At 40.0% G+C, this 24,173-nt stretch overlaps 1 protein-coding gene across 3 annotated transcripts in view; it reads left to right on the top strand.

The window, feature by feature from the left end:
• The window catches only part of LOC132819708 (tetratricopeptide repeat protein 7A-like), a 373,105-nt gene that overhangs the window by 92,404 nt on the left and 256,528 nt on the right, over positions 1 to 24,173 (top strand). For all 3 annotated transcript variants that reach the window (XR_009645113.1, XM_060831372.1, XM_060831373.1), the window contains 2 exons: positions 1,228 to 1,365; positions 15,210 to 15,293. Coding sequence is in view for 2 of the 3 variants with exons in the window: in XM_060831372.1 (XP_060687355.1) it covers positions 1,228 to 1,365; positions 15,210 to 15,293 (222 nt within the window). In the remaining variant the exon portion in view is untranslated. The remainder of the gene's footprint in view (positions 1 to 1,227; positions 1,366 to 15,209; positions 15,294 to 24,173) is intronic.

The following is a 24,173-nucleotide window of genomic DNA, read 5'->3' as shown; positions in this document are numbered from 1 at the left end:
TCACATCACCCACCTTAAGAAACCAAGACCTATAAATAGAGAGGCGGGAAAAATCACCAGCGCTTCACCACAGACTCTCACTGCCCATGTTACCTAGTATGGTGACGAAACATTGAAAACAAACCTTTCAGCTCAGTAAGTTAACTTACATACTTACCATCAACCTGAGCTACAAATCTTCTCAAAAATCGCTAATATCTATTTATTATTACATAGTTTATCATTGCTGCCAGAAAACCCTTTATAACTTCGAATTTATTAACTGATCCAACCATATATTTTGTACACTAAGAAACAAAGAATATTTTACAGGTCCTGCAGTAGATTTAATTTGTTGAGGAACTTGTATTTACACCAATTGCTGTTATAATTTTCCATTGGATACTACATTTTGTCTCACATTCATAGTTGCTGTATAATTTTATGATCTTTTTGTCATTTATTGTGCTTATACTTACATTTCCAAGGCAGCAATATAAGAATTAGTGGGATGCCCACTAAAAAGGACTAGGGAAGTAGATCAGGGACAGCCTTCCTGTCTGTGGGCCACTCGAGGGCATTAGTGACAACTTTAGTGGTCACTTAAGGGCCTCCTTCTCTTAATACCAATATGTAGGGAGACTGCACAGTAAGATGAGCCAATATGTTTCTCTGTTTTGCAATTTATTTTTTGCTTGATTGCACTTACCATGGCCCTATTAATACAAAGTTCAAAGTGCTATCTCCAGGTGCAACCACAACTTGAAACGACAAAATGGGAAACTCTGCAGTGAGGTTGTTTAAAATGAATAGTTTTGAAATTGCAAATAATTTTCCTGACATCCAAAAGACAAAGCTGCACCTGTTAAGTATCCTCTGGAGTTGATATTCAGCATGTTCACATTATAATGGTCAAAAACCTTATGTTATTATTTGGCTGAAATAATAGATTTCATCCCTCCCTGTTTACCAAATATTTCGAAATCAAGTGACAACTTTGTTTACCACAGAATTATTTGGGTTGAAATGTGAATTTTCTGTCTTACAATAAGACTGGAGGACCTCAAATTTATTTTTAAAAATTGTATTGTCTTTGGAATCATTCAATCACCATTGCTTTTCGTCAGCTCACGTTTCAAGCATTGTGATGTCTTGCAGTGTAGGTCTGAGCCTTCAATTAAAAAAAAAGTGACAATTCATACATTTGCATCTTCTTAAAATAACTTTCATTTTAAAATGTTTGTATAGGCAAATCGAGATGGTGTAATAAGTCGTGCGCCAGATCAGAGAGAGGACCGCAACATCAGCTTCCAGAATGCCACTGCCTTGTATGATCTCTTGACCATAACTATGGGCAGAAGGAAACAGTATGAAATGCTCTCAGAAGTAAGCAATTAAAGTTATTTTTGAATAGGGACATGAGTTGTGTATATCAGTTGACTCAACCTCACAAATTTAGCTGCAAATTATGCACAGATTGGAAAAAATTTAAACACATGAATCATAGAGTAGTCAGTAAAACATGAGACATCTATTGAAAATTAGTTTTTATTTGTAATTGTGAAATAGAGTGTAATGAATTCAAACAGATGTACAGGAACATTAATGCTAAGCAGAAGATGTGATAATAGTGAGCAGAATGTTGGAATGATCATATTGGATTAAGAAAAATAGCTAATTTTAGGGTTGGACAAATTGTCTGATCTCATCGTCCTTCAAATGATTAGATTACTTACAGTGTGGAAACAGGCCCTTCGGCCCAACAAGTCCACACCGACCCGCCAAAGCGCAACCCACCCATATCCCTACATTTACCCCTTACCTAACACTATGGGCAATTTAGCATGGCCAATTCACCTGACCCGCACATCTTTGGACTGTGGGAGGAAACCGGAGCACCCGGAGGAAACCCACGCAGACACGGGGAGAACATGCAAACTCCACACAGTCAGTCGCCTGAGTTGGGAATTGAACCCGGGTCTCAGGCGCTGTGAGACAGCAGTGCTAACCACTGTGCCACTGTGCCGCCCAATCCTATACATTCAGATCTCAAAACACATTTTGCAAAACATTTTTTATTTTACCAAGGGTTTTATGCTTACATTTTAAATTTCCACCTACACTTTTTAAAAATCTTGTTTATATATCTGGAAATCTTTGTTAAATCAAAACAGCTCTGAAGCTGAAAGAAAGACTGGAATGGCTGGAGGAATTCATCAAGTCTGGCAGCATCTGTGAAAAGAAAGCAGAGTTAATTTCTCGGGTCCAGCGACCCTTCATTCTGATTTTCAGCATCTGCAATTCTTTGTTTTATTTTACTGCTCTGATGCTGCTCTTCTGCTTAGCTTTGAGTATTGTTCTTCGTATATTGTGCATCTCCAGCAGCTTTTTAATATTGATTTCAGATCTAATTTTATTTAGGTTCATGCACTTTAGATTTCAGGAGATTAGTGTTTAGTATAAGCCACAGAAATCTGATGTCCATTTGGAATCTTAATTTAGTTCCTAACTTCCCAGCAATCAGTATGATGAAATGTCATTAGTCATTAGTCGTAGATAAGCTGGGATAGTATTAACCTACCAATGATTGGGTGAGGTTTGAAGTTTTCAAAATCTCCAAATGCAAGCCAAACTCACTCACTCCTAGATTTAAAAGACTGAAGACTAAAAACAGCCATTCTGATTTGAAGATGTTGAGTTAAATGTTTTTATGAGTTTGCTGCCTACCTATTTTACCCCTGTCACACATATAGTCCTAGCTGTTTGGATTTCCCATGCTTTGGGAACCTGGCAGGTAAAAGTAGATGAGAAAGGTTTTGAAAGAGCATACCTTTACATCACTCCAGAAGAAACAGGAATTTACCTTCTTCCTTGCATTGGATGCCTCCCCCTACTCTCTGTTGAATGCAACAGGCAGTTCCCTACGTAAGCTCAGTCTTTATTAGAGTCCCCCTGACTGATAGGCAGCAAAAACCTGGAAAACAGTCAGTGAACTCTGACAGTCAAGCTGACCTGAAGTAGGGGTCCTGATTGGGGGTTAAATATGGGGGTTATGGATCCAGTTTCCACATTATTATGAGACTATCCAGAATTCTGAGTTTGCCAACCAGAATTCTTAACCCATCTCTGCAAATTGGGGCCAATATTTGAGTGAAATGCCTTTTGCTTTTTTGTAATTCTTTTCCAATCTGATGGGGTATTCCTCCTCTCATGAAAGTTAATTCTCATTTTTGCCTTAATCAGGAAATCTTTTCATCAGTTGAATGACTGAGTCCATATCACACTGTTACTGTCTTGCAGAGAGGAAGACAAAAGCAACATCAAGAGTAATTTTGTTCCACAGTTACTTCCTGAGTATCAACAATAATGTTTTTATTGGTATAATGTGTAAGATGCTCTGTGGGATAGTTCTAGAACTATCTGAAAGGAAAATCACTGAGAGGATTGGTGCAGACAGCTGGAGTCCCTCTTAAATCAGTATCACTTTGATGTATTTCTTCTGTGCTCAGAAATTGCAGAATTAAGAAACAAGGTGACTGACCTTGTAGAATCATTTTCTCAAATCATATTCATCAACCATTTATCATAATCCCATTCTTTTGTAAGGGTTTAGTGAGAGGTAGAAATTTGTGTAGACTTATTTGTTAGTTCTATTTCAAACACCCATTGCAATGGAACAGATCTGAGCTTAAAACAAATTAGGAAGATGTGATATGGAGCTCTGTCTGTTTATAAGATTATACCAACACTTGTAGATGTGTGGTATCCTGGAACATATCACCCTAAGATCCAAGCCATATATGTTCGCATATAATTTAACACATAGAAACTTCCCAACTACTCTTAGCTGAGAGAGACAGCCAAAATATAGGTGGTTTTGTTATTGATGAATATCCATTAAGCCTGGACTGAGTTGGTACAGACTCATTTCATTTAGTACTTTTATAACCAACAAGAGACAACAGGACAGTCAGTATGACTGTTTCCAGCTTTCAAAAGCTCAGGTTCATAGCTCCTTGAAAGTGGAGTTACAGATAGATAGAATAGTGAAGATGATGTTTGGTATACTTTCCTTTATTGGTCAGATATTGAGTACAGGAGTTGGTAGATCATGTTGCGGCTGTACAGGACATTAGTTAGGCCACTGTTGGAATATTGCATGCAATGCTGGTCTCCTTCTTATCGGAAAGATATTATGAAACTTGAAAGGGTTCAGAAAGGATTTACAAGGATGTTGCCAGGGTTGGAGAATTTGAGCTATAGGGAGAGGCTGAATAGGCTGGGGCATGTTTTCCCTGGAGCATTGGAGGCTGAGGGGTGACGTTATAGAGGTTTACAAAATTATGAGGGGCATGGATAGGATAAATAGGCAAAGTCTTTTCCCTTTGGTCAGGGAGTCAAGAACTAGAGGGCATAGGTTTAGGGTGACAGGGGAAAGATATAAAAAAGACCTAAGGGGCAACGTTTTCATGCAGAGGGTGGTGTATGGAATGAGCTGCCAGAGGAAGTGGTGGAGGCTGGTACAATTGCAACATTTAAGAGGCATTTGGATGAGTATATGAATAGGAAGGGTTTGGAGCGATATGGGCCGGGTGCTGGCAGGTGGGACTAGATTGGGTTGGGATATCTGGTCGGCATGGACGGGTTGGACTGAAGGGTCTGTTTCCATGCTGTACATCTCTGTGACTCTAAATACTTCACATCTTTTCCTTTCATGACACTTATGTTAGGTTTCAGAGATCAGTATGTCATGATGTCTTTTAGACACATATTCAAGATATCATCACTATATTATAGCATGTGATAAGATAGGGGAGGGGAAATGAGGAAACTGTGAAATCGACATTGATCCCATATGATTGGAAGGTTCCAAGGTGAAAGATGAGGCGTTCTTCCTCCAGGTGTCGGGTGGCTAGAGTTTGGTGGTGGAGGAGGACCAGGGCTTGGTGGAGTGGGAGGGGGAGTTAATGTGTTCGGCCACAGGGCAGTGGGGTTTTTTAGTGCATGTGTTCCAGAGATGTTCTCTGAAACAGAACAAATACAGTTCTGTTTTAAAGATAAAGTGCTAGATGGCTTTGAGAAAAGAACTCCAGAAGTCTTGCGTTCTTTTGGCAAGGTGAGCTTTGCACAATTAGCACATCCAGTCTTTCGGTTGATGATCACAAAACAATCTGAAAGTTCTTGAAGATAAGTTCAAGGTAAGAACTAACTTCAGGATTAGAAAACTCCAACTGTCATATAGATAGCAACCTCCAGAATCTGTTGATCAGCTTGTTGCAAGATGCTGCAGTCAAGGGCCAGAGTGTGACTTCCCTGAAGAGAAGCTCTCAGAGAAGCTAATTTGAGATTGTCATCATTGTCACACCAATTAAAACATTCTGTAGGATCTTTTGTTCAAGAGAAGTGCCATACCTTTGACATATTGCTTGAGAAAGGACACCAGTATGAAGATGGTAGTGGCAGGCCAACAATAAGTACATGCGTTAAGTATATTGAAGACAATTGCTATGGACAGCAAAGTACACCAAGATTACAAACTCTGTCAGATATGGTTTGTTGCACCTATCCAAAAAGGACCTAACATTTCTTGATATTTGTAAAGTTGAATGGCACCAAGGGCATTGGGCACACGTATGCAGGAAATCTGGATCCGGAAGCCAAACTAGGCCTTTGAGGAAGACACAGGTGACCAACAAGACTGCACAATGCCACAACATTGGCAGCAAGGAAAGTATTAAGGAAATTCAAAAATGCAAACACATCTGTGAGGGTCAAAGTTAACCAAGCGATAGACAAATTTCAGACCTTGCCTAGCAACTGATTGTCTAATCATTCTGAGTATAGGGATTCTTCTTCAAAGTCAGGGAAGAATGAAAGAGATGATGATGATCAAACAAGTAAAGAACCACCGAGACAATGCAATTGATGAGTATAAGTTAGAATTACAAATGCAAATCATCGTTTTCAGCAATGATGTGTATGATTGACCACCTAGGAAATTTCATGTCATTGGTTCTGCTTTCTATGGAATCTTGTGCAGCTGTTAAGCCAGATCTTAGAACCACATCTCCACCCACACATTTGACAGGTATTTCTGGGAGGTGGAATTGGTCCATAGCATTGAGATCATTGGCATTCCTTTTCCACGTTTCCTCTTGCAACCAGATGTTCTTAAAGAATTGTGTCCTTTCATACAGAGTTTACTCTGACTCTGGTTCTTCCAAACGAGGATCTCCCATGTGTTGCCATCCATGTTGCATTTCTTGAGGGAGACCTTCTGGGAGTCTTTGAAATCCTTCTGTTGTCCTCCTCTTGTTCAAGTGCCTTCTTTGAGTTGGGTAAAGAAGATTGGCTTTGCTCGTCAGAATTCAGGCATCATACGCATGTGTACATGCAAATAGTTAGTTACCAGCAAAGGTTTCTAGAATGTGTAACCAGCCCAGATCCTACAAATCAGTCTTGATCATGGTGCTATATTGTGAAGGAACTGATGCTAGCTCAGGCTAATGTATGAAATGCCAATTCTGCATGGAGAGTGAATGAACACTCCTTTGTTGATTATGGAGTGCTGTTATACAACAGCAACTAGCAGCAAGGCGATAAATTAGTCAAATGAGTACAACAGAGAACAGCACGTACCTCACCAGACCAACCCGACCTCCTTTGGTATACAAACACTTTTAGGGCGAGTTGCTAAATCTGCAAACATTACATCAAATTTTGAAATGTCATTAGTCATAGAAATGTACAGCATGTAAACAGACCCTTCAGTCCAACTTGTCTATGCGGACCAGATATTCTAAATTAATCTAGTCCGATTTGCCAGCACTTGTCCCATATCTCTTTAAATCCTTCCTATTCATATCCCATGCCTTTTAAATGTTGTAATTGTATCAGCCTCCACCACTTCCTCTGGCAGCTCATTCCATACATGTACCATCCCTTGGGTGAAACAGTTGCTCCTTGGGTCCTTTTTAAATCTTTCCCCGTTCACCCTAAGCTTATGCCCTCTAGTTTTGGACTTCCCTAACCCAGGGAAAAGACATTGTCTGTTTACTCTATCCATGCCCATTATGATTTTATAGACCTCTCTAAGGTTACCCCTCAACATCTGATACTCCAGGCAAAACAGCCAAAGCCTATTTAGCCTCTCCCTATAGCTCACACGTTCCAACTCTGGCAACATCCTTGTATATCTTTTCTGAACCCTTTCAAGTTTCACACTTTTAATGTAATTAATGTAATTATCAAATTGACAACACATGCATGTGTTGTCATTTTTAAAAAAAGTGCATGAATCAATTCGGGATAGATTTTTAGCTTTCAGCAAAAGACGGATTTTGTTATGTTTCATGATGAATATGTGAGTATGTCTTTAAGGGATGTATGTATGACATAATCACTGTACGTTGTGACCTGAGGTTATATAGAGATCTCATTTATGATCTTTATTTAGATTAAAGCACAACAGTCTACTGGAAGCATTATCTTCTATTGCAACCTAACAGCTTAATATTAACACAGGCATTTTATGTAGAGTTACTGGACTTGAAATGTTAACTTTGCTTTCTCCCCAGACCTGCTGAGTTTTGCCAGCAATTTTTACTTTTGTTTCAGACCAACAGCATTTTGCAGTTTTTTGTTTTATTTCAGTTATAATGAACGTTTGTTGAATTCTTCAGTGTCATGATATCCATACCCAGTTTCTTGTGTTAGGGGAGGTAATATGAGCACTGTTAGAAGGAAACTCTCACAATCTTGTACAACTGATTTTCTGTAAATCAATTTCATAAAAGCACGTCTTAGAAAAGCAACAGAGGAGTATATAGAATGAAAAACATTTTTTAAATTCAGTTTCGCCTTGTAATAAAATATCTTGTTTCAAATTTAAATTTGGTCCAGTTATTCTCTATTGCAACCCTCAAAGCGGTGTATTGCAGATAGCCAAATCCAAGTAGGTGGTTGCTTAGGAACCAACATGAGTGAGTAGTTTCTTCAATCAGCAATAAATTTTCGTGACCCAGAAAGCTGATTTTTCCCAAGCCTGGTTTCCCGTGTTTTAAATTAATATTTTGCCCTTCATTGTTTGGTGTTGTCAAAGTTCTTAGCAGCAACAATATATCAGTCATGCCATGGCTAGACATCCAGCTGGCACTTAAGTTGTCAAACATGTAGTACATCTTCAGAGCGATCCCTTGTTAGCCACATGTTGACAAGAAGCAATCTCCTGAATCTGATCAAGGGAATAAACATGCAATTTTAATAATGAGCAATGTGGTGATTTTGAAAGATGTCCTACCTTCTGAGGAAAAAGATAATTGTGTATAGTCACTGAATAATTACTGAAACATTTGTTAATTTCTAACACTTATCGGCAATCACACCCCAACATTAACCAAATTACATAAAATTATATTGAAATATCAATGCAAAAGTAGGCCATTTAGACCAACTGATCACTATTACTATTATGTTTTATATGCATGTTCCATCCTACTTGATGTAACCCAATCTGTGTAATCTATTCCTTTCTCCTTTATGTATTTATCCAGCTTCCCTGTAAATGCAGCAATATTTTTCACCTTAACTAGTTCATCTGGTAAAAACATTTTTTAGAGTTCTTTATTAGATTTATTCATTGTTATATTCATGATTTTGATGCTTGTTCTGTTTCCCAAGTGGAGATTTTCATACAGATATTAATAAGGGTGGCATTTCAGAGGGAAAACCATTAACTTTATTTTCTTACAAGAAGGATGTCACCCAGAGTAAGGGACTGGGGAAGGAATCCAATACCCAACCCATAGCATGACCAGTCCCAGGGAGAAGGCAAATTCAGGGGTTGGTGAATTGAAGAAGGCATTCTTGCTGCATTTGACCCCCCAGTCGTTATTGTGAAACCATGTTTTTTTTCCAACCTTGTCCTCAGCTTCCTTGAACAGGTATTGCTAAGGTACAGCAGAGGGTTAAATCCATAAGAAAAGTTAAATGTGAGGCTCCCAACTTCATAACATCTGAATTGCTAACCATTGGCTGATAGTTCCTTTTCTGTCTCTATGCATTTGGTAGTAAGCTTTCTTGACCCCAACCCATACTCATTCTTTTAATGGCATCAGTGTTTTTATCTTAATTACTCCTGTAGTAGCAACTTTTGCATTATAACCACTTTTCTTTGAGGAATGGTTTCCTAAAGTGTTATTTGGTTTATTAGTTATTAACTAGTGACCAGCATCTGTGGTGGGTGGCCTCGTCCTTTGTTCTCTGGGGCCCTGATTGTTGCTGCAGCCACAGCGCGTAAAACGTTTATCACCTTTTAAAGGGCAAGTCCAGCAATTTTAAAACTTCAATCAAATTAATCAACTCCTGCCCACTTACTCCCTCCCCCAAGCACCATCTCTTTATTGATAGTGGTGAGAGAATAAAATAATGAAAACAGAAATGTTTTTAGATACTGTAGTGGGATTTAATTCCCATTTTATTATTCACAAGGAGCTTATGGCTTGGACAGATTTGTTAACTCAGAATCTGAACTATGGTCTATGCAACCTGACAGCAGTAGGAATGGAGTCCCCAAATATTTTCTCTTGAGGGTTCTCTTTGAGACTAAGTAAACCATCCAGTACAATTTTTTGAGAGCTATTCTTCAATTTTCATATGTGAATGGTTAATGGTAGTTTATGTATTAAAGAGAATGTAATGTAATCAATATTATATTAATAATGCTTTATAAGGTTATACATTTTATGCACAGCAAGCTTTGACAAAGAGAAAACTGATGATGACCAAATACTCTTTTTTTGGGAATATTGGTAAGGAGGAGAGGGGAAGAAATTTCAGGGGATATTGCGGATGCCACTACCAGTGTAAGAGGAGAAAGGAGGGAACCAATGAATAGAGGAACTGGAAAAGAAAACATGAGAGAGACAGGAACTTTGATTGGAAAAGCAGTTCCTCGCATATTCCATGTTTCCCATGTGTGGGGGCAACTTTTTCTCGTTTGTTGACCCAAAATTGATTTTTCCTGAGATGGTTGGGATCTTTCAAGGACAGATTCACCTGTTGCCCCCTGTGTATTTTGAACTCCGCATTAAACTCTTTTGCCACTTCTAGATGAATGCTGCAGCTTTCATTTTAAACTGAGCTGCGTCCTTATTATTCTTTCCTGAAGGCATTATGGTAGATAATGTGGTGCACATTACTCTTGTCTGTCAGATGGGAGATAAACTTTAGAATTAGCAGTGGGAAAGTCTAAAGGTTCCCATGTATACTGTTAAATTAATGAGCTATTGTAATTTCCATTAAATAATTAATAATCCCAACAGTTTTATCCTGACTTTTACATAAATTGAATGAAAATTTTGTTTGGTTGTCAGGATGTAGTGGGATGGACCTTTACATGAGAGTGTAATTTACATTTAATTATTGATGAGGTTCAAGTTACTGGAGAGCTATTAATTCTCTTGGAATAATAAACCAGTGAGGAATAGCTCATATCATTGGAAGATTGGAAACAATTGCATGGAGAAAATACACTCTGTTTCATTCTATTAAAAAAGTGCTTGATCAAACGATTTTATATTTTATGTGCTTGCTAACACTCGATAGTCACATTTTTTGTTGAATGAAAGAGAATTTTTGTAGTATGTCTTTGTGTTTCATGAACTTTTAATTTACTTTTTTAAAAAACAAAAGTTTTAGGTTCACAAAATGCATTGTACAGTTGGATAAGTGTTCAGAATAAGGTTATCTAACAACAGAGCACCAAGTAAACTATCTCATATCTTCAAGTGTTCTCTTTGCTAAACAGTCTTTGCTCTAGGATTTATCAATATGTAGCTCTGAAAAATAATAATTTTATTTCGGTTCTTCTGTATAGGATCACCGTCATAATATAGTGCAGGCTTGGATTAAAAGTCTTTTTGCTGTGCTTTAGTAATGTATGTAAGCTTCATTGTGCAGTCTGTATCTGTGAGCTTGCCATTTAGGTTATAGTATAGCATGGTGGATTACTTCATACTGCTCAATTCTATTTCATCAAGGAGGAAACATTAATCTAAATTTCTTGGCTAATTTCAAACAAGTCCTAAAAGTTTTAAAGGACTCATGCTGATCTACTCTTTCTCTAAGATAATTTTAAGTGTTGATTCTTGTTTCGGTAGTGAGTGTTAATATAAGGAAAGCAGTTTACTAAATCACAAGTCCCTGAATATTTGCAGAGATGCAAGGGCATCCCCTTATATCGAGGATACACTCTTTTCATCAAGGTGGAGGAGTGGGGGGACATTGGGACTAGATGTGTTTTATGCATGTGATTCATGCAAGCAACATGTTTGAAGAGCAGCTGTCTTAACTTGGGCCCAGTTTTTGTCACTGAAATATCTGAAAAAAACTTGTGGGAATTATCAATTTGATGAAATAGTCTAATTTACCGGAAGTTTTCTTTTGAAAGGGCAGGCACACTTTTTGGATTATTTATGGTTAGATGTGAGCATGTGTAAGGTCTGTGGCTGTCAAACTTGTTTTGTTGTCACTCTAAGAGGGAAAATGCTAATGACCAAGTCATCAAAATGGAGAACATGTTACCAATAGCCATCGCACAGTCAAGCTTGCAGCATGTGTTATGAGGGAGTTGCTAGTGTACTTTCCACTTCCAAAATTTGCTGAACTTTCATAGGATTTCTTAGCAGACAGATTTACTGTCATGTAGCTTGAAATAAGCAGAACTTACATTTAGTTTACCAGTCCATGTGTGAGATTGGCGAGTGAACATTGAGCCATAACCAAACTGTCAGGTTATTTAAATCCGTTGAAGTTTTGGGGGAGAAAAAGGCCACTGTGATTCTTAGTTGATAATAATTAGTGCCTAAAATTTCAGTTGCTGTTTGTTGACAAAGACTTTAAGGTTATCATTATAGTATTAGTACTGTTTAGCTACTTGTACAATCAGAAAGGGACCTATATCTTCCCTCTTGATTGACAGGAGAAGTGATTATAAAGGGACCTATTGTTTTTGATGTTTTGCTATTGATACAACTATTTATGTTTTATCTAAGGGATTAAGTATTTGAAGACATTTAAATAAATTTGCTTTTTAATGGCATTTTTTTTAATATAGTAAAGAGTATAATATAGTACCCAGGATATTATCTTGCTACATCTCAGCCTGGCTTCTGAGGTCAGCTTATGGTAGTTACTGGGTGATTTGGCATTATGTTAGCGTAAGGAGTGTTGGGATATATATCTATACCCCAGGGAGGGCAGACCTGTAGTTGCTGCTTGGGAAATCGGGGGCCGCTGCGGAGCTGCTGTTTGGACTGTTTACTGAAACTGCCTGTGCAGCTGGACTACCAAGGTCAGACCAATACAATGGCAGCCTTTACTCGGAGACCTTGTTTACAAGACAGACCATCTCGTGGATACCTGCCAAGGCCGAGGCCTGTTCACAGGAAGCCTTTGTCTGTGAGAGATCACGTGTGTGAGTGATTACGTAGCATTAGCTTAGCAAACAATATATCAAGCAGGGGTTTTTGGAAAGATTTCAGAACGCGCCTTCTCCAGTGAAGAGTAAATATCTCACTGCATGTCCTGTGTACGTCTCTCTCATTAAATCAGCTTATATTTTGAATCAGATCCTGTGTCTCTCTCCTTCAAACGAACACGGGGACGGTAGCCCCGTCCTAACAGGAGTTTAACTAGCTTTGGACTGCTGGTTAGAAGGATGTAGGTTGAAATGGAGGGTTTGAGGGGCCATAGTGTAGGTATAGGTGTATAGGTTGGCATGGATGATATAAGAAACCTCAGGAGCTAGGTACAGGGGCATGAACTGGTATCAGTTTGTATGGATGGGACATGGAGAGTGAGGACTAGAAGACCTTAATGTTTTTGTTATAACGGTACAAAGACCCTAAACATTGCTCAGGCCTTTTAAACAGTCGACCTTGGCTCATTATTTTTTGGGGATAATGGACATGAGTCCAGGATACACTTTCCCATTTGAAATGATAATTCAGTGGTTCAGGGCACTTTCTCCTGAGTAAGGTTTTCAGCTGTACAGTTGAGCCAGTAGTGCATAATCAAGCCTAAGTTGAAATCCTTGCTGTTTTCTCTCTCGGATATGAAACTTAACTGAGGTGATTAAGTGCTAAAAGCAGTAATTGATAGGAAGATGTTTTCTCCTGATCCCTGATGATTTTTTTTTGTTCCTTTTTAAAATTCACATTAGTGTCTTGTCTTGGGCATACTCAGCACATGAGCAAAGGTAATAAGTGTTGTGAGGCTCTGTACATGAATGGATCTGATCGTGTCCACATCTGCCAGTAAACCATGGAGCTTCTGGCTAGAGTTATGAATGAACACCTTGTCTACTTTATTACTCTTCCTGACAAAAGTCACAGAGGACAATTTTATGGTTTTAGGTTCATTTGAAGCAGAAGAACCAATATGACACATGGAACCGAGTAGCTTGTTAAAGTCCTGCATTCACTTCATAATTTTAGCTGAGCTCATTCATAGGCCCACTAGATGGCATAATTATAATGTGAAACAAAGAACAACCTTTTGCATTGTTGGACTGTTCCAACATTTGTGTCAGAGCAAGTGCAATAAAAATCCCTTATTATTTGGTGAATGTTTTGAGATCCTGATGGTCCTAATAACCGAATATCGGAATAGATATTTTTAATCAACCTGTTGAGACATGAGTCACAAAAAGCCAGCATCCAGCAGGTAAAAGGGAAGGCAAGTAGAATGTTGAACTTTATTTCAAAGGGAATGGAGTATAAATGTAGGGAGGCTTTGGTAAAACTGTACAAGACAGTAGTCAGATCCCAACTTGGATACTGTGAGCAGTTTTAGGGCTTGTCTTTAAAGAAAGATGTGCTGCAGTGAGATGTAAGCTGGTACCACAGCAGGACACTCCAGCCAGAGCTTCTCTGCTTTGCCAGTTCCTTTTCGTTCTTTCTTTCTTTCTCTTTTCTGCAGTTTTCTCCCCCACTCAACCCACACCCAACTTTTAACTTCATAAACAATTACCCGGACGGAACAGAGACTGGGAGAGGTGTGTCATCATCTAGGCAAGGGAGAGGGGTTGGAGACCATGTCAGGGTGGGAGGCGAGTTACGGGCCGGAGCCAGACGCTATCTTTAAAAAGTTCTCAAATTACTGTCTGTGTCTGCATGGCTTCCCACCTCAAGGCCTTGCTAACTCCTTGTGCTGGCTTCTGGCCTGTAACTCACCTCCAGGACTCGTCTCCCAGGCTGGCCTGGGCTTGGACTGCCTCCCACATTGGGCTTCAGCCTGGGAGATGGGTCCTGGAGGCAAGTTGTGGGCCAAAAGCCAGCGTGAGGAGGCAGCGAGGCCTCAAGTTCTGAAGTCCTGTGGACTCAGACTGTAATTTGAGTACTTTTAAAAGATACTTTTTATTCTTATTCTAGACCAACTAATTTGAGTACTTTTTAAAACTTTGTATTCCTATGCTTGACTATTTTCTTATTCTTTCAGTTCTGTAACAAATACTTAAGTATCTATCTAGGTATCCTGTACCCGGTGCCAAAGCGGCAACATCACAAACTTTTCACTGCGCCATTGGAGTGCACATGACAATAAAGGGTATTCTCTTCTGGCATTGGAGTCAGTACAGAGAATATTCACTCAGCTTTTGTAAGTTTGGAAACACTGTCTTATGAGAGAAGGTTGAGTAGATTGGGCATGTACTTGCTGGAGTATTGAAGAATGATCGGTGAGCTTATTAAAATATACAGGATTCTACAGAGACTTGACAGGATAGATGTGAACCAAAGGATCTTACCTCAGAAGAAGGGGTTCCATATCTCTGCTGTCAGAGGGTAGCAAAGTTATAGAATTCTTTACTGTAGAAAGCTGTTGAGGGCTGGGGTATTAAGCATATTTGAGACTGAGAGAGACATTTTTAATCAATAATAGAATAAAGAGTTTTGGGAAAAGAGAGGTAAGTGGAATTGAGGATCAGCTATGATCTCATTGAATGGTGGAGCAAACTAGATGGGTTGAATTGCCTACTTCTGCTCCTGGGTCTGGTGGTTTCATGTTATGACACAACTCTACAGTAGGCAAAACGTGAACCCAGATCTTCTGTCCCTGATTTCCATTGGATATGTACATTTGTCAAGCAGGAATTAATTCTTGTTATAAACTTCCTTTTATTGACTTATTTATCAAGTGTGCATCTCATCTTGAAATATTTCTTTCCACAGTGCTTGGAGAGAGCAATGAAGTTTGCATTCGATGAATTTCACCTGTCGTATCAATTAGCACTTTCATTGGTCGCTTGTGGCAAGGTAAGGTTTCTCATTGCAGTATCACTGTCATTCTAATCTTTCATCATCTCGATGCAACACTGAGACATTGAAATGTAGTAGGAGGACTTCTGCAACCTTCGAATATGTTTTTTATTATGTGCACACCAAGTCAAAGAAAATGCTATGACCAGATTGTAATTTATTTTCATTCTCAGGTTGATGCACGTGCATATTTGACCATGTACAAACAGAAAATTTGCATATTGGTTAAGCAACTGAAAATAACTCATATTCTGCAGTTCACATTACTGGTACTCTATTATTGTGTGTTTATCTGTGTATGTATTAATTACATGATGTACATCATTCAATACGCAAATATTTCCATTACTGCCCAATATATTTGGGGTGTTTGTGCACAAATATATGTGTGATGCTATTTGTATCAGTTGCAATAGTGTAGTATGTGATGGGCACGTTTGTTATCTGTGCATGATGTTTCATGTCGTGGGCAATATTCATAGATGTGTTAGCCACTACACTCTGTGGATTAAAGTGAGCTTTGCAGTAATTGGCTGTTGCATCATAAAGTTGTAACATACTAGTAATGTAATAGCTTTATTTTTATCTCACGTTTCTCTTCTTACCAAATAAATGTAGAAAAGGAATATTGTGTAGCCAATGCATCTCAATTTAAACCAAATAGAGCATCCCGCCATTACATTCAGTTGTTCCTTTAAATGATCTCAGAGAGTTGCCTGTTGTGCCTCCTCAAATTTTGTGTTTGGATATGATTTAAGTTTTGTGTGCAAAAGATCTCTGTGATGATTAATTTAAACCTGAAAAAAGTGAAAGTCACTGTAGTGATTGGGACCAGGTTGACCTTGTAAACAGGTTCTTGATTGGGTTTGTTAACCTGGGCCAATCAGGAAAGCCCCTGGCTGACTGATATAAACAGGAGATTCAGAGCTTCCTCAGTTTAGGGGACTGACTCTGTGCTGACTAGTACTACAGTCAGTATGTTACTGTTGGTTTCTGCTTCTCTTTTTTTTTGAAGGAGGAAACCTGATTACTGACCTGGCTGAATTATTTAGCCAGTTTGTTAACTGGCATTCCTCTTAGTGAGGGCTGATTGTTAAACTCCTGGTGTACATAATGTGTTTCAGGTGTAACTCAGTTCTCATTAGTAGATTGTTGTTTCACTGGCTGGTTACAGCCTGTGTTACACTTTTCTCCTTTCTCTTTCTGAGAAAAGGGCAATATTAATTTTGTGGTAGGGCTTAGCCCTTGGACTGTAGTTTTCTTTTGTACGTGTCTTCACTTTTTACTGGTGTTTTGACTGAGCCCTGTGGAAGACATACATTTTACCAGAGGAGCTGTGCCTGTGGGGAGGCCTAGCCTTGGGACTGGGCCTCTGAAGATTGAACACCTGTGTGTGTGCTGGGAGGTGAGCAGTTGCTGTATCCTGGAGTTTGGGAGAACACCTTTCCTTCACAAGTGAACCAAACCCCTGTATTGAGTTCCTGTGAGTGGGCCTGGCTTTCCAAGGCTGGGCCAGGACTCTATGGAGACTGAGCAACTGTGTGCCATGGGGTGTGCATTTGCTGTCTTCAGGAGTGGACTCTGCCCTTGGTTGCAGACTCTGTTTTGGCAACGGACTCTGCAGTTTGAAGCAGACTCAATTATGACAATGTACATCGTAAACTGGAGTGGACTCTTCTGAGAAATGGGTTCTATATTTTGAAGACTGTATAGATTTGGACTGTGTACCAGAAAGGACTTTTTTTGTAATTTACTGTATTGTGGTGTTTCTGGGTCTATCACCTGCACTGTCTTGTGTGTCCCTGGGTCTGGCGGGCCTTACTGTGAACTGGGAGGCTCATGGATCGTCCTGAAAGCTGTCACCCTGAGAGCCGGAGGGCGGGTAGACCGTCCTGTGAACCTGAAGGTTGGTAGGCCACCCTGATGCCAGTTGCCCTGAGAGCCAGATGGTGGGTAGGCTATTCTGAGCGCTGTTGTCCCGAGAAGGGATAATCGCGATGGGCTGTCCTAGAGTTAGTCGAAAGGTGTCAAAGCAGTCGAGAGCCAGAAGGTGCGTAGGGGCGGGCTGAGATCCGGAGGGCTTGTGGGCTACCATACACCCTGTCCCAGGAAAGGGGACGGGCTGCCCTAGAGGTGGTCGAAAGGTGTGCCAGGCTAGCCCACTAGTTGGATGGTACATCTGGGTGGGTGAGAGCCCAGTGGTACATAGGGGCAAACCGAGAGCCAGAAGGCAGGTAGCCATCCTCAGCGCTGTCACCCCAGGCAGGTACCAGGGCGGGCTGCCCCAGAGGTGGTCAAAAGGTGTTGAAGGTGGTTAGTGAAGCCGGAAGGTGGGTAGGCCGTCCTGATCGCTGTCACCCCAGGCGGGCTGTCCTAGAGGTGGTCGAAAGGTGTCAGGGTGGACTGAACTGGAAGGGGCATGGGGTGGACCGAGAGCTGGAAGGTGTGTAGGGGAGGGCTGCCTTAGAGTGGCCAGAAGTTGGGAGGGATGGGGGCTTGCTGGGTCTGTATTGTATGCACCAGTTTATGTAACTGGATTGTCCTTGTACGTACAAATGTCATTGTCACTGTCTTTTATGTGAAACTGGGATTTGAGGTCTGTCTTCATCTCCCTGTAAACCGGTTGAACGGTAGGGTTTGGGGTCTGGCTTTGCTGCTCCCCTCCCTTGTAAAATTGCTGTTGTATACAACTGTAAATGTTAACTTTTTTGTAATTTGTTTAAATATTATAAACAGGAGATTAAAATCTCCTCGGTTGTGGACTGACTCCAAGCTGGCTGGCCACAGTGAGTGTACTGTGCTGTAGTAAATAAAGGGTGACTTGGTGACGGTACCCAACCTCTCTGCAGTTATTTCAGTCGCCATTGTTCCAGAGGGCTGGAGAGTTTATCCTGGGAGTCCAGTGCCTTGAGTGAGGGGTAAGGTTGAAAAGACAGCAGAAATGGGAATTAAACGTGTGCTGTAGCCCTAACTGTGCAACGCAGTCCAGCTGAGTGAGCTCAGTGATTTTCCACCTTCCCCCCCCCCCCCCCCGCCCCATACATTTATCATATCTCTGATCTCTCACATGGCTAAAGTTCTTCATATCAAGCCTCTTTACCACTCCCTGACTCTATACTGCACTATCATAGGCATGGCCTTTCATGATAAGTAAGCTTAAAAATAGTGTTTGCTTATAGGTTTTCTTGAGTTGGTTTTTTCCTGCCGGTTTAAAGAATATAAGGCGGAAAGGTCCTAGTGTTTACTGAAAGGATTTGGAAATAAGTTTGGGAATGGTGTGCTTGGAAGCTTTTGGTTGTATATTTTCTGTTTGATCTACTTTAGATGGGTAAACCAAGTTAAATAAATGCATTTGTGAATGCACCATGTGAGAAGGGGAGCTTAGGGCCATGTGACTACATAATCTGTGTCTTCATGCAAATAAGGTAGATTCAGGCAAATGGTTCAAGTATTGTTTGGGTAAAGAAAATCCAGACTTGCATAAATAAAGTAAAAACTCAACCAGTATCCTAACTACTGTACCTGCATATTAACATTTTGAATGCATGCACTAGAACACCTAGACCTCTTGTCACCTCAATTCTGCAGTCATTTACTAAGTAAATAATCTGCCTTTATGTTCTTCCTGTCAAAGCAAACAAGTTCAAATTTACCACATTCTACTCCATCTGCTAGATTTTTGTTCATTTACTTAATCTATCTTTGTTAGTTTGCATCCTTGTTATATCAACTTTGCAACATTTTTCTTACCTATCCTTATCTGCAAATTCAGTCAAAATGCCCCTCATAAATCATTAATATAAACTGAAAAATGTTGAGGGTTCAACACAGACCCTGTGAGACTTCAATTTTCACATCCTGGCAGCCAGCCACCATGTTGTCCATTCTGGTTTGTTACCCCATACCATGAGCCTGTATGTGACAGAGTGGCATGCAAAAAAAACCCTAACACTGGTTTTAATATTGATTGGCATGAGATCATGTAATTCAGTTCAAGTATCGATTTTCCCAACTGGAAGTGAGGACTTGCTATATGCTGAGCTTTTCTGAATCTCCACACGTATTCTATTTTAAAAGCTACAGTAAATTATTGTATATTAGATTAAAATGGGGTATGAGACAACACGGGGAATAGAGCCCAAGAGTGGGGAAACTTTGCAGCTGTATAGGACCCTGGTGAGACCACATACAGAGTACTGTTAGAATTTTGTTGTCTTTTTGTGAAAAGGATGTGATTGTGTTAACAACAGTTCAGCGAAGATTTCCTCAACTCATTTCTGGGATGAAAGCCTTACCTTATGAAGAAAGGGCAAACAGATGGGGTCTTTACCCATTGCAATTGGAAGAATGATAGGTCATCTAATTGAGATGCACACACTCCTGAGAGGATCGACAGGGGGAGTCCTGAGAGAATACTCCCCCTTGACACAGTTTAAGAATAAGCCATTGTTAATCTGCATTTTTTCTTTGGGAAATGGTTCATTGGCTATATTCAAGGATAAGTTCGCTCTGCTTTTCATATACAAAAGTGTGAAGAGTCAGGGGTTGGTGGGGGAAGCAATGGCAAAAGTCGACCTGAGTCCACGACCAATCAGCCACAGTCATTAATTGGTGAAGCAGGCACGAATGATTTAAATGGCTTATTTTCCTCCTTAGTCCTCTGTTCATAATTCTTTCTCCATTTAACATTACTGTAAACCAGCCCTTGGATATAAAACCAGAAGATATAATAGCATAATTAGGCCATTCAGCCCATTTGAGTCTGCTCTGCTCTTTGATCTTGGCTGACATGTTTCTCAACCCCATTCTTCTGCCTTGTCTCTATAACCCTTGATCCACTCGCTCATCAAGACCTATTTATCCCCGTCTTAAATAAACTAATGACTTGGCCTCCACAGTCTTCTGGTTGAAGAAATTCCTCCACATCTCAGTTCTAAAGGGTCAGTCCTTCATCTCAGGCTGTGTCCCTAGATCCTACTCGCTTCCGCTATTGGAAACCTCTTGTACACGCTATCCAGGCCCCTCGGTATCTTGTAGGTTTCAATCACATTCGCCTCATCCTTCTAAACTCCATTGAGTACAGACTCTCTCAGTCATGAACCACAAGTCTTCATTGCTGGGATCATTTTTGTAAATGTCCTCAAGATCCCCTCCAACACCAAAATATCTTTTATATCTTAGATACAGAGCTCAAAACTGTTCAATATTCCGTTGCCCTCTGACCAAAGCCTTATACTCCCACACGTACACATCTTTAATCTTGTATTTTAGTCCTTTTGAAGTGAATGCCAACATTATATTTGCCTTTCTAAGTGCCAAGTGAACCTGCATGTTAACCTGAAGAGAATCCTGAAGTAGAACTCCTAAGTCCTTTTGTGCTTCAGATTTCCAAAGCCTTTCCCAGTTTGGAAAACAGTCACTGCCTCCTATTCTTCCTACTAAAATCTATAATCTCACACTTTGCAACTTCTTTCCACAAAGTGGCAGCAGAATACACTCTCATAGCATGTCCAAGTTCTTCTGCAGCCTCCTCACTACCTGTCCCTCCACCTGTCTTTGTGGTCATCTGTAAACTTAGCAAGAGTGCCTTTAGTTCCTTTGTCCAGATATATACTTTAAACCATATGTGATGCCTTCTCTGGGATCTACCACTGATCTGACATGATATGTAAGAGCTTTCCTATCTCTAAGTAATGTCAGTGAACACTTTTTTTTTAATCAGGTTTTTCAATACATATAAAGAGCTGCCATTCTACTCCAATTTGTTTTTGAACATTGATTAAATTATGCAAAATGCATTCTGATTTCCTTGAGCAATTTTTGTGAACTCTTTTGACCCATTTTTATACCTTTGCTCCTCTGAACATATGTCACAAGGACCCAATGCTTAACAGACTGCACAGATGAAGTAATTGTACACGATAAGGCAAAAAAATAGATAATTGCCTAGAGACTGCTAATGTTGCTCATTATAGACTGCTGGTTTTTCCCCTAATTTTAAATATTTGCAGAACAATAGCATTACAAGAAATGAACAAAATAAAGTTAATTATTTTGCTCTTAGTAATAAACTTTCGTCTTTGATGAAATAAATGATCCATTCCACAATTGACGGCCAGCGATGAAATATGTCTTTTAGATGAATGCCTATAATTTTTGCTTGCTAAGCAAATGTTATGTTCCCTCCTTTCCTTCCCTTCCCCTCTCCTGCTGTCTTACTCCCAACATCACATCCCCACCTTCTTTCCTGAAGCATCCTTTTCAGAATCTGCGATGGGAATAAAACTATAAAACCTTGTATTTCACATAATAGAACCTCACTACACACTTGGCTGCCATTATGCTTTTGATGTAATATTTTTTTGTCGAAAATACAGGCTTTTTTTTTGCATGATAGCATAAACCGATATATTGAAGCTATATGTATACTGTGATTTGATAAATTCTAAGTGAACATCATGTAAAGATTAAGTACATTGTTTTGTTTAATGAAGGACCTCAATTTTTGGTGACTTGCCTGGTAAATGGAAGAAGGAGAGGAAAGGGAAGGAATTACCATTCTTAGTATACAGCAGTGGGCTGATGATAGAATGAGGTTCATGTAATTCAATAAAATGTTATTGATCACATGACTCTGGCACCAAAATGGTAAGACTCCTGTCTATAATTAGTATGTAAAAGCTAGTTCTTAGGCACTACACTAGAGAACTGTATTTAGAGTCAGATGTACAGCAAGGAAACAGACCTTTTTTGGTTCAAATCGTCCATGCCAACCATGTATCATAACCTCATCTAGTCCAATTTACCAGCACTTGGTCCATATCCCTCAGAACCCTTCCTATTCATATACCCATCCAAATGATATAGTTGTACCAGCCTCAACCACTTCTTCTGGCAGCTCATTCCATACATGCACCACTCTCTGCATGAAAGATTGCCCTTAAGTCCCTTTTTTATATCTTTCCCCTCTCACCCTAAGTCTATGCCCTCTAGTTCTGGAGTCTCCCAGCTCAGGGGAAAAAAAAACCTTGTCTGTGTACCCTATCCACGCCCCTCATGATGTTATAAACTTATCAGGTCACCCCTCAGCCTCTAACACTACAGGGAAAACAGCCTTAGTCTATTCAGCCTTTCCCTGTAGCCCAAATCCTCTAAACCTGGGAACATCCTTGGACATCTTTTCTGAACCTTTTTTGAGTTTCAGAAAATCCTTCTGATAGGAAGGTGACCAGAATTGCATGCAATATTCCAAACGAGAACTAACCAAAGCCCTGAACAGCCGCAACATGACCTCCCAACTCCTATACTCAATAGTTTGACCAATAAAGGAAAGCATACCAAAGGCCTTTTTTACTATCCTATCTACCTGTGACTGTACTTTCAAGGAACTATGAACCTACATTCCAAGATCTTTGTTCAGCAACACTCCCCATACCTTACCATTAAGTAGATAAGTCCTGCTCTGACTTGCTTTTCAAAGTGCAGTACCTCACATTTATCTAAATTAATCTCCATCTGCCACTGCTCAGCCCACTGGACAATCTGATTAAGATCCTGCCGTACTCTGAGGTGACCTTCTTCACTATCTTCTACACCTTCAATCTTGGTGTCATCAGCAAACTTACTAACTGTACTTATGCTGACATCCAAATCATTTATATAAATGACTAACAGTAATGGATCCAGCACCGATCCTTATGGCACTTCACTGGTCACAGCCCTCCAGTCTGAAAATCAATCCTCCATCACCACCCTCTGTTTGCTAACTTTGAGCCAGTTCTATATGCAGAAAGCTAGTATTTCCTGTACTCTATGGAATCTAGCCTTGCTAACCAGTCTCCCGTGGGGAACCTTGTCTAACATCTTACTGAAGTCTATATAGATCAGATCCATTGCTCTGCCCTCATCAATCCTCTTTGTTACTTTTTCAAAAAACTCAATTAACTTTGTGAGACATGGTTTCCCACACAAAAAAAGCCATGTTGACTATCCCAAGTCAGTCCTTGCTTTTCCAAATACATGTAAATTCTGTCCCTCAGGACTCCCTCCAACAAATTGCCCACCACTGATGTCAGGCTCATCAGTCTATAGTTCCCTGGCTTTTACCATCTTTCTTAAATAGTGGCACCATGCTAGCCAACCTCCAGTCTTCCAGCACCTCACCTGCATTATGGACTAGGCCAGACCACTCAAAACATTCTTGAACATGCAACCCAGATCATAACTTTGCAATTTGGTTTGATAAGTGTACAGTGAAAATTACCTGGAGTAAGCTAACTTGGTTTTAAAACAGACAGAAGTTTATTCACAAAATTATATAATGAAACACACAGAACAGAATACAGAACCCCTGAAGAACTCAGCCTATTGAAACTAGACTTAATTATGCTGTTCTGAATATACATATCGGTCCCACTAAGCAAACCCCCTTTTTTAAAAAAAACATTGAATGTGGGACAAATGCTTACAGATTGAAGTTAGAAGGGCAGAAGGAGAGAGAGTTTTCACAAAGCTCACTGCTGAACTCCGAACTAGTTCTGGATTGAACTACTCAGCTAAAGAGCTGACCATTCCCTTTTTGTTATACAGTTCACTTCTAAAACATGACCACTTTGGCCTGAAGCTTCATGTAAACAAAAAGTTTCTTTAATCTCTGTACCAAACCAGTCTAATCTGAACTGGGAGCTGGTTTGTAACTACTCTTGGAAAAAAAATGGACACTGTATCCTTGAGAAAAGGAACAGCACAGTGGCACAGTGGGCAGCACGGTGGCACAGTGGTTAGCACTGCTGCCTCACAACGCCTGAGACCCGGGTTCAATTCCCGACTCAGGCAACTGACTGTGTGGAGTTTGCACGTTCTCCCCGTGTCTGCGTG

Source organism: Hemiscyllium ocellatum, chromosome 10, assembly GCF_020745735.1.
Source record: "Hemiscyllium ocellatum isolate sHemOce1 chromosome 10, sHemOce1.pat.X.cur, whole genome shotgun sequence".
NCBI classification, from domain to species: Eukaryota; Metazoa; Chordata; class Chondrichthyes; order Orectolobiformes; family Hemiscylliidae; genus Hemiscyllium; species Hemiscyllium ocellatum.
Note: the sequence above shows the minus strand (reverse complement) of the source record. Positions and strands in the feature narration are given on the sequence as shown.